The sequence below is a fragment of the Watersipora subatra genome, chromosome 11 (genome assembly GCF_963576615.1).
Source record: "Watersipora subatra chromosome 11, tzWatSuba1.1, whole genome shotgun sequence".
Classification (NCBI taxonomy): Eukaryota; Metazoa; Bryozoa; class Gymnolaemata; order Cheilostomatida; family Watersiporidae; genus Watersipora; species Watersipora subatra.
In genome coordinates, this window is record NC_088718.1 from 7,329,925 (window position 1) to 7,343,517 (window position 13,593).

General features: G+C 34.3%; 1 protein-coding gene across 1 annotated transcript in view; it reads left to right on the forward strand.

The window, feature by feature from the left end:
- The window catches only part of LOC137408513 (DNA repair protein REV1-like), a 39,080-nt gene that overhangs the window by 6,919 nt on the left and 18,568 nt on the right, over positions 1-13,593 (forward strand). Inside the window, exons 6-10 of the mRNA XM_068095067.1 lie at positions 677-815; positions 1,717-1,906; positions 3,604-3,704; positions 6,241-6,365; positions 7,725-7,873. Of these exons, the coding sequence (XP_067951168.1) occupies positions 677-815; positions 1,717-1,906; positions 3,604-3,704; positions 6,241-6,365; positions 7,725-7,873 (704 nt within the window). The remainder of the gene's footprint in view (positions 1-676; positions 816-1,716; positions 1,907-3,603; positions 3,705-6,240; positions 6,366-7,724; positions 7,874-13,593) is intronic.

Below are 13,593 nucleotides of genomic sequence, written 5' to 3' on the forward strand. Positions count from 1 at the left end.
TATAAAATTGAACAAAATATGACAATTTTGATAATTGCTCAAGAATAAATGTGAAAATTATTTTTACAAATCTCTAACCCAGTTTGCTATACTCATTTTCAAAAGGGACAGGGTGTGTATAAAGGATGATATGCATTGATATTTTATTAAATTCATGATTTTTCAAATATATAATAACCTTTTTAATCCTCTAAGATCACTATAATGACAAATAAAAATTAAAGATAAAATTAATATTAAAGACAGCTTAATATAAAGATAGTTTAAAGACAAGCTTTTCCTAAAGTTACTAATTCAACATATCACTATCACTATACTGTGATATTTATACATCTGCTAGTTTTTATATACACACATTTCTGGTGTCATTTTTTGCATAAAATAAATGTGAAGGTCATAAATGTTTGATGTCAGACATTTAACTTTCAATAGGAGGTTTAGCTGCCCATCAAACTTTGCAAAACATTATGCCGTCCCAATCGGGTGGATTTGACAAGCATAACTGTGCTCTATTCAAAAGATAATCCCTTCTGCGCTTATGATAAAGTGTTGGAACGTTTCTACAGCAACTACATGTAGTTCTACCACTTGTAAGGCTTCAGAAGTGTGGCCTTCTGTGTGACTATGCTAGTATGCTGAAATGATTTTAATGGTTGTATTCTCTGCCTTCGTTCAGGCCTGTACCGAAACCCAAAATGTCTGTGATTTCGGGTCCAGCCATGGTTCCTGCCGATCAACCAGAGTTTGTTGGTGAATTTTATGGCAACTCTAGGCTCCATCACCTCTCACATTGGAAAACCCAGCTCAAGGACCTGGTAACACATCGCTTACAGTGATACTCTTTTGTTATGGCACACCACTTTATTGACTTGCATGATCGTTTATTCCGTAAGGGGCTTCACTTTAAAAAGCCGCTCAATGCGTAGTTAGGAAAAAGTGGTATTGCTTAATTTGTAACAGGAGGAAACTGATAATTTCTTGTTTTACTAAAAATAAACAAAACAGCATTTCATATGACCAATATTACATTCATATCTGAAAAAATTAGAAAAAAAAGAAATTGTTTGATTCAGCACTTTTTCAAAATGAATGCCGATCGCGAAAAAATTACATCTCGACTTTGTGCAGATGACGGTGCAAATATGTGATCTCATTAAGACTCTGAATCCTTATTTAGCAGTAAAAGTAGCATTGAATTTGGTGATTGGAATAGAGACTGTGATTTTGTTGTTGCTAATGTTTCTAGAGAATGTAGAGTGGAAAGAAATACTTCACAGGAAGCTAGTAATGCTAGCGACAATAGCAATACTACAGTCCATCATATAAATATTATTACCGCTACTTATACTTGCTAAAACTAGTCCATTTTGTAGGAAAAATATACTGATCATTCTCATTTTCATTTTGTGGCAATTAATTCAATAGTTTTCAAATTTTGGTCAAAAATGTTGCCCTAATTAATTAAAAATTAATTAGGGCAACATTAATGCCCTAATTAATGTTGATGAACTAATTTAGCTGGGAACTAATTAATTAAAAATTAATTAGTTCCCAGCTAAAAAAGAGCTAAGAGAAGAGTTAGTATTAAGAACAGTCGTTTGAGTTTTTAAGGCTTTCACACAAGTACAAGCTCACACTCGTACAGCGATATGATAACTGACAATTATTTATAGTGTCAGCTGAGACACCCAACAAACTGTTCATGTTGTTTGTTAGGTAAATGATATCAGATCAGATCCAAATCATCAACTAACTGGTAGGCAACGCTTGTTAAAACGACACAACTTACGAAATATGGACTCAACTCATCTGGAGAAGATAACTCCTGAGGAAAAAGTATATATGCATCTTGACATGGATTGCTTCTTTGCAAGTGTAGCCTTAAAATCTCACCCTGAACTGGCAGGTAAATGGTAGCACATCATCAGATTTTTGTAAGAGGCTGTCTTAGTGTGACTCTGATGCTTGCTATGTATCAATAAGTTATTAATGAAACAAGTTTTTCTCAAACTCTGTCAAGTAAACTCTTTGTTACATATAGTTGCTAATTGAAGCTGTTCAGTATTTCAATTTAAATGTATATATTTATTGTGTCGCACCTCGCTTTGAATGTTATTTCGTCTCAATGCTCATTGCTTGGCATCGGTATTAAGGCAAAATTGTAACTTTGTAGGAGGCTGGTCTTCGGTTTCCTGCTAGTAAAATTGTAAAATCAGAAAATAGTATGAGATGACTCATTGATGATGCTCAGTGGAAATTGCGATGGTGAACTGCGCACAGACGTCATGTCGTTGATTCGTTATTCATGTGCTGATCACTAAATTGTTAGCTTATCATTTTATATATATGCTAGTTGAATGACCAGCGTTGCATGGGGAATAAAAAAACATCTTATAAACATTGCATTACCTTACCTACTACATTACCTTTATTTACACTACATTACCTGCGACTGTTTATAAGCTGTTGTTATTACCAGTGCAACACTGGGCATTCCCCTAGTGAGGCCAGCTGGTGATCGCTACATTTGACAAAACGTCATTATGCGTATTTTAACTGATGTAATGAATATCTTCACCATTATTAATCCATTATTGATAAACGCATAGTCTAATGGATAAGTTTGATGCCTCCAAAACTGGAGGTTACGAGATCAAGTCCTCTGCAAAGCGGATTTTTCATTACTAAAACTTTATCGCATCAACTTCACAGACGAACACTGAGATTTATATATCTAGATTTGTAGTTTGAATTTTTTTTATACTTTGGAAACAACTTTGTATTAAACTTACTCTTAAACTTACTCATTAAACTTACTCTGTTTAAAATGTAAACATTATTTTTGAAAAATGTTCATTAGTTTCATTTTTACATAAAATAGTATCAACACTGAGTGGATATTTACAAGCCTGTTGTGCTATAATAATTATGCTTATTTATTATTTTGGAAGTTATTATTATCCAAGCTACATCAAGGCTATATACTCTGTCTGACCATGGTTAGAAGAGACATGCGCTACCTATTGTTCAAATAGGTTCTGCTCATTGATAGCTAGCGTTGTACTCTGTCCTTTTTCAATGGTTCGTGAATTACAATGTCTGCAACCCGTCTCTTCAAGGTAGCGCATCAGTTATAATTGCCTGTTCGGTTTTCTCTATTTAAAAAACTTTAAACAACAAAATTGAAGAATCATGTGTATGAAAATGCAATGATGTCCATAAAATTATTCTTCAATCTTTTCCTTTGCTCGTTAATAGGATTATATTATCATTCAGCGTATCATTGTGATGTGTGAGGCTAAAGGTTCTAAAATAGCATGAAAGGAGCATATTCGGCTGTTCATAACATGGAACACGTCAATGCTTCCACACTAGATCTTGCTAGAATGGGTGTTATCCGCTCGTGTTAATTTCAACTTCATTTATCACACTGAAGTTCCATTCGTTAGCTTCTAGTGTTTACATGAATTTTGAACATCGTGTGAAGCAACATACTCAACTAGCGGTGAACACTTTAAACTCGAGTTGAAACATCATGAAGTGCCCCTTAGACATTAAGACAGATGTCATGTTTACCTTCTGTGAAATTGATTAATATTGCAGGTTCTCCAGTTGTTGTTGCTCACTTCAAGGGGAATGCAACTGACGCTCATAGCCTTGGATCCATGTCGCAGATAGCTAGTTGTAATTACCCCGCCCGTCAGGTACGTCAACTTGTTAGCGATTATGTCATATAGTGTTATAAGACCAGTTTGCCTACAGGTAAAATCAGAAGAGAGGACGCTGATGTCTACATGTTCAAGCTGATTCTAGGCTGCATGTGAAAATGTGCGAAAATTGATCACTGTGCTTCTAATCCCAGCTATTGGAGAACATCATGACATGAGGGACTCTTAACTATGGCTTTTAATGATTTGATTTCCTAAAATTAACAGACGATTCGATATTGCAAATAGATGCTTCACGATATACCGCAATATTATTATTTTGTAAAAAAAACTTGTAAGTTTGTTTTAATATTTTTTTATATCTTTTAGCCTAAAAAGAAACTGTTTTGTGTTCGTAGTCATTAGAAACACTTATATTTTATTAACCATTTTTATTTAATTAATCGCTTCCAATCACCAGGTGTGGCATAACAATAATCTTTATTAGTGTTTTGTTGTACGAGGCGCCTTTGGATTGGATTCCTTACATGTAGATGCATATATATAATGTATATGCACCTATATATATAATATATTGTATATATATTATATATATAATATATATATAATAAAGATTATATTGTATATACATTATATATACAATATATTCTTATTTATATAATATATTGTATATGTATGTTATATACATTTATATACGTATATACAATATGTATATGCACCTATATATAATATATTGTATATATATAATGTATATGCATCTATATATAATATATTGTGTATATATAATGTATATGCATCTATATATATAATATATTGTATATATAATGTATATGCATCTATATATAATATATTGTGTATATATAATGTATATGCATCTATATATATAATATATTGTATATATATAATGTATATGTGTCTATATATAATATATTGTGTATATATAATGAATATGCATTTATATATATAATATATATTTATATATATAATGTATATGCGTCTATATATAATATATACTGTATATATATAATGTATATGCATCTATATATAATAGGGGAAAAGTAGGATACTTGGGCCAATAAAATAGTAAAATTCTTAATTGTGAAATAATTAACGTGTTTTTGCATTGCTGTATTTATAATTTTGTGTGCTCGAAGAGCTCGGTTAAGTGCATCTGGGGACATGGTTTTACTTTTTTACTCCCAACTGCATTCAAATAGTTGTGGAGTAAAGTCAATGGCCCATCTATCCTTGAAAAAGGATAGATGGGTCAGTATGGAGGATACACGGGCCACCCCTTGAGGATACATGGGCATAAGGGCAAATCTCATGATCTTTGGCTGCACGTCTTGCTGACTGCTTTTTATTTATTATCTACAGCACTTGTCATAACATCATTTGATTTATAGCTTTTTGCTATTTTCTTTTTATAAAACTGGCATTGTCTAAATGCGTAAATTGAATGCGTTATAATAAGAGGATACTTGGGCCGCTCGACCCATCTATCCTTTTATATGCTTGCATTGCAGTAGGATAGTCGGGCTCACTGGTCCAACGAGCCTCATCCTTAATGGCCCATCTATCCCCAGGTTATGAGTTTTGTGAAGTGCCATAACTCTCAAATTATTTACAGATTTGTTTTAAAATTGGTCTTAAATCCGCTAAAAGATGTTTATTTATATTAAAAAGATAAATTTGAGTTAACATTCTACATTTACTGCATGTTAATTTTGCTAGAATATTAAGTAAGTTTACAAAACTTTAATGAAAGCCAACTTACCTCCACACTTGACAGTTTCACTTTGACAAGAACTAACATAGCGGCAGTGACCTATTTCTTGCTTGGACAATATTATTCAAGCATTAGAAAACTAAAATAAAGTGCACAATTTTTAATAATGAGGGTGACCTATGTATCCTCTATGCCCATGTATCCTACTTCTCCCCTATATTGTATATACATGTGTATATATTTCTCAAAGTATGTCTGCCGTCGTATGTCTGTACACATTCCGGCTATAGATCTTAAAATCTTGTAATAAAGAATTCATACCAAAAAAGATTTGATCTCAGATCCACCCGTTTGCAAGTCCGGCGCAGTACTTTTTAGGCCACAGAGATCAATTTCTTCACTAGCTGATATATGTCTATATCGAGCAAATACCCAATGGCTTTGCGTACGACGCAGGGTCGTAAAATAACGTCACAAAAAGCTGTTGGCTCTCATTATTAAGCGTAGTCAAATCTTCCATTGACAATGTACCAAATGTACCAGGCTAAAAGCAACTCATTACTTCTCATTGTTTGAAAGCTGATTTTTATTACCCGGGCAACACCGGATAGCACAGTTAGTATACATATACATGCGGTAAGTCCGACTGTAAGTGTCTGGAATGTCTTTCATTTTTATCATATAACCCGCAGGTGGTTGTTTGATGTGTCTTTAGAATAACAATAAAAATGTTAAAATAAATAAGTGATATTGATTATTGATTATCAGTGTCTGTAGTTTGTAACTAACAGAAGACTATAATTAGTCACATAGTCTTAACACCCAGCGTACCATTTGTTACAGGCTGGAGTTCGTAACGGCATGATGATGGGGAAGGCCCTCTCACTATGTCCGCAACTGAAGGCGCTTCCTTATGACTTTGAAGGTTATAGCCATGTTTCCACACTGCTGTATAAAACAGTTGCCAGGTAAGACAGGCTATCCACTTTTTACACAACTCTAAGTGGTGTTCTTGGGAGTTGTTTTTCCGTCTCAATCGGTCTTGATTCAGTCTCAGTTTGGATGAAGTGCGTGACTATTGCAAGGAGAGCTTCAGTGTGTAAGCAGAAGTGTTAATATACAGAATTTCTCAGCCATGATCTTTTGTACCTCAGACTGTTTTAACCAATCAAACAGATTGTCTACTACAGTAGAAGCTCCTCTAAAGTAAACCTCCATAAATTCCACTGAACGTAAATAATCTTTGTAAAGTGTTTGCTTCATACATGTATGTAAGAAATTCTTTACAATTTTTAAAGTCTCAAGTTGGTGCAAATTCTCAAATTCGATTTGAATAAATCGAATCCCATAGTTAGTCTTAAATGTATCATTTTCTCTCTTGCCACGCTTGGGAGAGAAAACAACGTAAAATTCCAGACAATGTCGGACTTACCGCATGTATATATAGATATATACATGTATATACAATATAGGGGAGAAGTAGGATACATGGGCATAGAGGATACATAGGCCACCCTCATTATTAGGAGTTGTGTACTTTATTTTAGTTTTCTAATGCTTGAATAATATCATACATTTTTTTGCTTTATTAAATACACATACAATAATTTTTCTCTGCAGCAGAGACCTTGCTGTAGCGTAAATAAGGATTTTAATTGACATTGAAGGTGTGCGCTACCCCTCACTTTTGTAAAGTTACCGTAATCGTGAGCGCTAAACTAAGTGAAAGTGATAAGAAAAAAGCGAAAAATAGTCGATACAAACCAATAATACTACTGTTACTGTAGTCATTAAATTAAAAAGTTTACTTTTTTCTTTTGAAGGACCAAAGGGGTGAGTTTCGATACAAGTTTTATTTACATACAAGTCTTGGATTCACGTATTGGCACCATATGCTATTGCATTGCTGCAGGCGCCTAATGCTATTTAATGTCATTCAATTAAAAAGTTAAGTTTAGTTTTTTTCATTTTAGAGGTCCAAAGTGGTGAGTCTAAAAAGATCTTAGACCGGATTACGCAATTTCCATATACTGTTCATATAACATAAAATCTGTAGAACGTAAATGTTCTCGGCTCAGAGTATTTACTATGTATGGGCGTCTACTGTATATACCCCAATAACTCTTTTTGTACAACGTCAGACTGTTTCAAATAGTCAAATAGATTTCCAACCCTAAGGATTTGTTCTTGTACCTTTTTGCTAGACATTCATCTTCAACACGAGTAGTTGTTACAAATAGTCCGCTGTTCTTTCTATCTCTGGCATTTGTAGACTAGTGTATTACTGTATTATTGTAGACTAGTATGTATTTGATCCCTTGCTTTAGTTACACAACGGAAATAGAGGCGGTAAGCTGTGATGAGCTCTACATAGATATAACCTTCCTCATGAAGATCATGTCATGTGACCAGTTTGCCAAAGAACTGAGGGATGAAGTTAAGGAAAGAACAGGGTGTCCATGCTCAGCAGGCTCAGGTAGGAGGCTATAGCTTGTTACCCTCATATTTAGACTTATTCTACTGATTCCTGGGGAAATTTTGCCTCAACTTCTCTGTTGAATGCTGTCCAGCTGTATCAGCTTGAATATTATTACCGAACTAACTAAATATTCTTGAATACTCATAAGCAAATTAGATTTGTCTCAACCTGGTGTCTTAATGATACCAGGTTCCAACATTCAGTTCTGGTCTGATAACTCCAAATTGAAATCTTGCGTTGACCTAACATTTACTTTCCTACCACGAAAAATATGACAAGAGAATAAGACAGTTTTTAAACACATATGGTCACTGTCATACTTTTTTAAACTTTTAAAAGGACCGGCTCATACAATCTATCACTTTGCCAAACCTCTCATCAAAGTTGTCTGTCTCCATAAATATATATATAAGTATAAATACACTTGGTTTTGTTTGTCTAATATTACACTTTGTAAGACAAATCAGGCGGCCCCTCTTGCTAACACTTCTTGAATATAGGGTGTCTGGGTGTCATGAGGGATACGGTGTGGATTGTCGGAGCCCATGAACAGCTACCTCCATTTCAGTACGCCAAGTGTTTTATTACGGCGCGTCAATCAAACATTTAAGACAAAAAACCCATATTTTTGAAGGTAACTCTATTAACAGTTGCCATAGCTCTATTTTTTGAGGGGAAAAAGGTTTAACTTTAATAACTACTATGTTATCTACCGACCACATCCTTGTTAAATTAACTCAACGAGTTATCCACTCTTTACAAGTGTGTTTCTCATTTATGTTGACACCTGAAGTTCAGTAACCTAGATACTATTTGTTGGTGAGCTTTGTATTGCTATCGAGGAGGTTGAGAACATTCTATTTGTCCATAATGGTTGCATTTCCTTACCTATTTTCTTTTGTCAAAACAGCTTGGAATGTAATCTCATCGGGTCAACACGAATCTTATACTAACCACATTTCAGAATCAGCCTCTTCTGTTAATTTTTACTCAATACAATGCAGGCCGAGAGACTTTGTCAAATCACAAAGTTTCCTTGCTAACTCTTTGGGCACTCAAACATTTTCATGCATAAGAATATTTCCTTAGCTGTTAGAGAATGTATAAGAACTGGATACAGAATTCGACAAACAATTCCTACAATCTAAAAAAACTTTACAATGTTGTTTAAAAGGACTATCAATTGTACTTTGAATGCCCTTTTTTGTAATAATGACTTTTTTTTAAATTAATCATTGTGGTGAATTCACCATGTCAAAAGTCGTATATACATGTAAATAAAATCTGTTTAGAACATATAGCATTTTAGTACTAAGATTTATTCTCTCATTTGTTTGAGGTAACACAACTCCAAACACATCAATTTCTTGATATAAAAGTTCGTGCACCTATTAAAATAATTTAGTAGACGCTATTAAAGTTGATTGCAATTGAGCTTACTTATCAAAAAGAATAATTGACATCTGTGCTAAAACAATTATTTTACTCGAATCAAAAATGCTTTTTACATAACATCCCGACTCCTCCGCAATACTATTAGATTGCCTACTTTTAAAATACGTTTGTTCAACTCACATAATAATTCCTGATTTCTGTCTTTTTATTCTTTTTTTCTTTTTGACATGTAATGAAAAACATCATTTTGTTGTCAATAAAAATATACATCTATAAATCTCAAAGTTGGTCATTTATCTGTCCAGCCATAGCAATGCAAATCTAGCAAAGAGAAGTCCCTATTGCAGAAGACTTAATCTCAGAACCTCTTGATCACGAGGCAGCATGCTAACCCATTAAGCTACACAGGATACAATGGATTCATTGGGCGATACAAGTCATTATTTGGGTTAAAATACACATAACGACTCTGCATTACGCGCAACATCACTAAAGCTTGCTCTCACTGCTCTTACTAGTAAGTTTAGAAATTTGTATGCTAGCTTACTCAAATTAGTCATTGGCAACTGCAATACCTGCCGCTGTTTTTAATAATCGTGCAACGCCGGGCATTCCACTAGCCGTTTTATATAACTCAGGTGTAGCATTATCTTATTTTTCCCAAAAACTACATGTTTCTATATATCACAATCAGTGGCTTCACCTGTCATTTGAGAACTCCTGTTCAAACTTGAAAAAGTGTTTAATAAGTACAAGTTCTGTGATCAACTACCAGTATGCTAGCTCAGATGAGAAATCTTCACATGCAGCTCGTTTGCAGCATTTCATCATACAATGATGAAATTATGAAATTAAAAGAAAAATTTATTAATCCGTAAAGGCCTTTCTGCAACTGTTAATCAAGTCTAACTTACTCAGTGTTTTAGATTTATAATATATTTCACCCATATACTGTTTGAGAAGGACCAGTAGGAAATCTATGTTATCATAAGTGAGAGTAGAGTCTTTCTGTGATAGAATTTGTTGTATTTACAACAATTCTATTTCAAATTGAAAACATTTGTAAACGTGTAAATTTGTTTTTTTACATTACAAGTATTACCAATAGCTTCATAATGAAATTTTTTTTCCCAACCGGACACCACTTCATTCTAAATTGTTAATTGAAGACCAGTCACAAGCCCCTTAGAATGTTTCCCAAGCCATAATAAGCTTTTATGAAGTACAACATCCTCGTGTTAAGCTATTTTTACATCGTAAAGATATTGCTTTTCCCTTTGAAGGATCTAAGATTAGAGATCCGGGATATGTGACAGTTTACTATTTATGGTGACTCGTATGTGATTGGGGTAGTGATATATGGGGTTGATAAGTTTTCTGAAATCCCTGTTTGTTGCCAGAAGAAAACTTTCCATAAAGCTGCATGAGTTTAAGGGATTTATTGCTTTCGCTGGACCGAAGTCACTTTTTCAATAGAAAGGAAATGGTATCCAACAAGCAAGAACAGGTCGAGACATGCTAACATTTCCATCTTGTTGCAGTGGCTTGCCAGTAGATAGGTCTGTTTATCCTCCCATCTCTAGATGCTGCCGCTGTGCATCTCTGGAATTGCGTAACGCTTTTACAGATGTGGTTTCTGGTTCTGTCAGGGTGTTCAGTTCACGCTGTCGGGAGGGTCATATAACCTGACCTGAAGCAAAGTACCATGTTAAAAACATCTCCGTTGTGAAAAGATTTATTTTTTGTAATTTTCTAACCTGAATCCTGTGCAAATACCAATATATTTCAAAAATCTTCACTTAGCTGTAAAATACTTACTCTATCTATTATATATATATCTATATCTATATATCTATATACATACTCATATTTGTATATTTATATACAAATATGAGTTATACTTTTCACTCCCTAAGCAAGCTACTGGCATGGGATACAAAATGGTGTGATCATGCCAACCTTCAGGCCAATGAAAACCTTTCGCATTTATTCTTCACATCAGGTGTGTTGTTTTTGTTCATGCTCATATGCATAAATTAAAGTGCAAGTCATTCCAATGCCATTTGTTGGTTTGGTACAACAGGACTGCTTAATTTGAGATTGGATAATGTTAAGAAATACAATGCTGTGTTGTTTACATGCTTAAAAGGTGTAGCTTGCCCCTCACCCTTTGTACTAAGCGCTGAATAAATGTGTGATGATTTTGGTCATGAACACTAAGCATGGGCATCAAATTTCAGTTGGAGTCCAGTTTTTACATAGAGTCACTTCAACACACAAATTTTCCAACATGATGCAAAATTGGGCAGTATTTGGCTTTCATCCAAATCAATTTCCAACATACAGCGTTTGTAGCTTCTAGATGCATGAGGGTTTTAACCGCGATCAAGTTTTGTCGATTTTAATCCTGAAACATCCTGACAGTCAGATCACCTCAAACATAAAAAACAATCACAAATGATAGAAAAATACCGTTAAATTCGGATAAAATCTACTAAAATGTAGTCTAAGTTGATCTTTTAGCTGAATTCTACTACAAGTTAGCTTACTTTAGCTGATGATGTTATTCCAGCCATGCTGTAGGGACAAATAACATGCCTGTTATTCCAGCCATGCTGTAGGGACAAATAACATGCCTGTTATTCTAGTCATGCTGTAGGGACAAATAACATGCCACTCAAAAAGATTTTATCAACAAGACATCAGCGTTAAAAACAACAGTCATCATACAGCTCATTTAGTTCAAAACAAATAAACCTTTCGTTATGCTGAGAGGGACAAGTCTAGATTATCCGGGATCAACTTATTTCCATAACAAATGCATGTCATGCTCTCATGATCAAACTTATCCTACTATCTGTTGCTCATCATGGCTTATCACTCAATCTTTCATCGAAAACGGCCTACTTACTTCTCTTGTGCAAGACTAATGTAGGTTTGTAGTACAACATGCACTATCAACAAAATGGTAATTGCTGGTCTTTGGTTGATACCTTTTCACTCTATATAGCTTAACATGTTCATTGCCAACATGTGCCTCTGTTTAAAAAAAATTTTGTGTTTTTATGCGGGTTTTTAGGTTTTTGTAAAATGATGTTGAAATCGAAACCGTGCAAGAGGTAAGCTGTTATCTCACTCATATATTGTGGATGGGGATGCGCAATGCCTAGGATGAGTTACAACTCAAGAGCCATAGTTCATGCTGAAGCCAAGTTCATCCCCTCCCCCCTCCACAGTAGAACAGTATCAAAGCAATCCTAATAGCAGTTAGACTTGCGGTTGCATTTTACATTAATAACACACTTTTACTTTAACCCTTGAGCTCCGTGAAAGCCCCGCAAAAACAACCGCAAATCGTGTAATTTATTTTTGAAAATTCATAAAATTGGTATTCTATGAACATACATAGCTCAAACTGAAATTTATTTCTAATAACAAAATCTTTTGTACATAAACATTCATTTACATGTGTACTACTACAAAAAAGCTACGACTATGTACAATTGTCCCTGTATGAAATGCTTAGAAGCATTCATTTCGGCGGAGTCCAACACCACAGAGTAGCCAACGCCAGTAGAATCGTCCGAGCTACCATAACAATCACTTTTCTCTATATATTCAAAGTCTTCAGCGTTTACATCACTTCCATCATCTGAATTATTATCATACTGATCAGACAAAAGATCACTAACGATCGCGGGATCATATAAATCTTTATTTTTTCGTTCTAAACATCGAGCCGTATGTTGACTGGTTTTTCCAACTTCCATTTTTTCTAGTGAGTCGCAATTACTTTAGCTTTTGACACAAATCAACGCCTCTCAGATAATCATTTCATGTTGTAATTCATCGACTAACGTCTTGTCGATAATATTTAAGGTTTATTATCAGTCATATCCTTTGTTTATTGTTACTAGGTGACAACTTTATAAACGTCTACCAAAAGCGACAGAAAAGTCGTTTCCCCACGCGACCGATAAACGACATTTTTGTCGTTTCTCCAGCCAAAGGGTTAAGCAATATAATACATGACTATTTCTAGTTTCTTTTGGTACCCTTATAATCACTAGTACGCTTGGCAGTTTCATGTACCGTGAAAGATCGTAATGAGTCATCAGTATTGTCATAATTATCCTGTGAAATAGCTAGGCGACCGAGTGGTATAGTGATAACCTTTGAATCTAACGCCCTGGGTTCGATTCTCGTGCCGACAATCTTTTTTTAAAGCTATTAGCGTGTTTTATTATAGGAAAGATTTTTCGAAGAAAGATGGATGTGCTGAGCTAGTCGCTATTGATTGTTCAATATACATCTCTATTAAT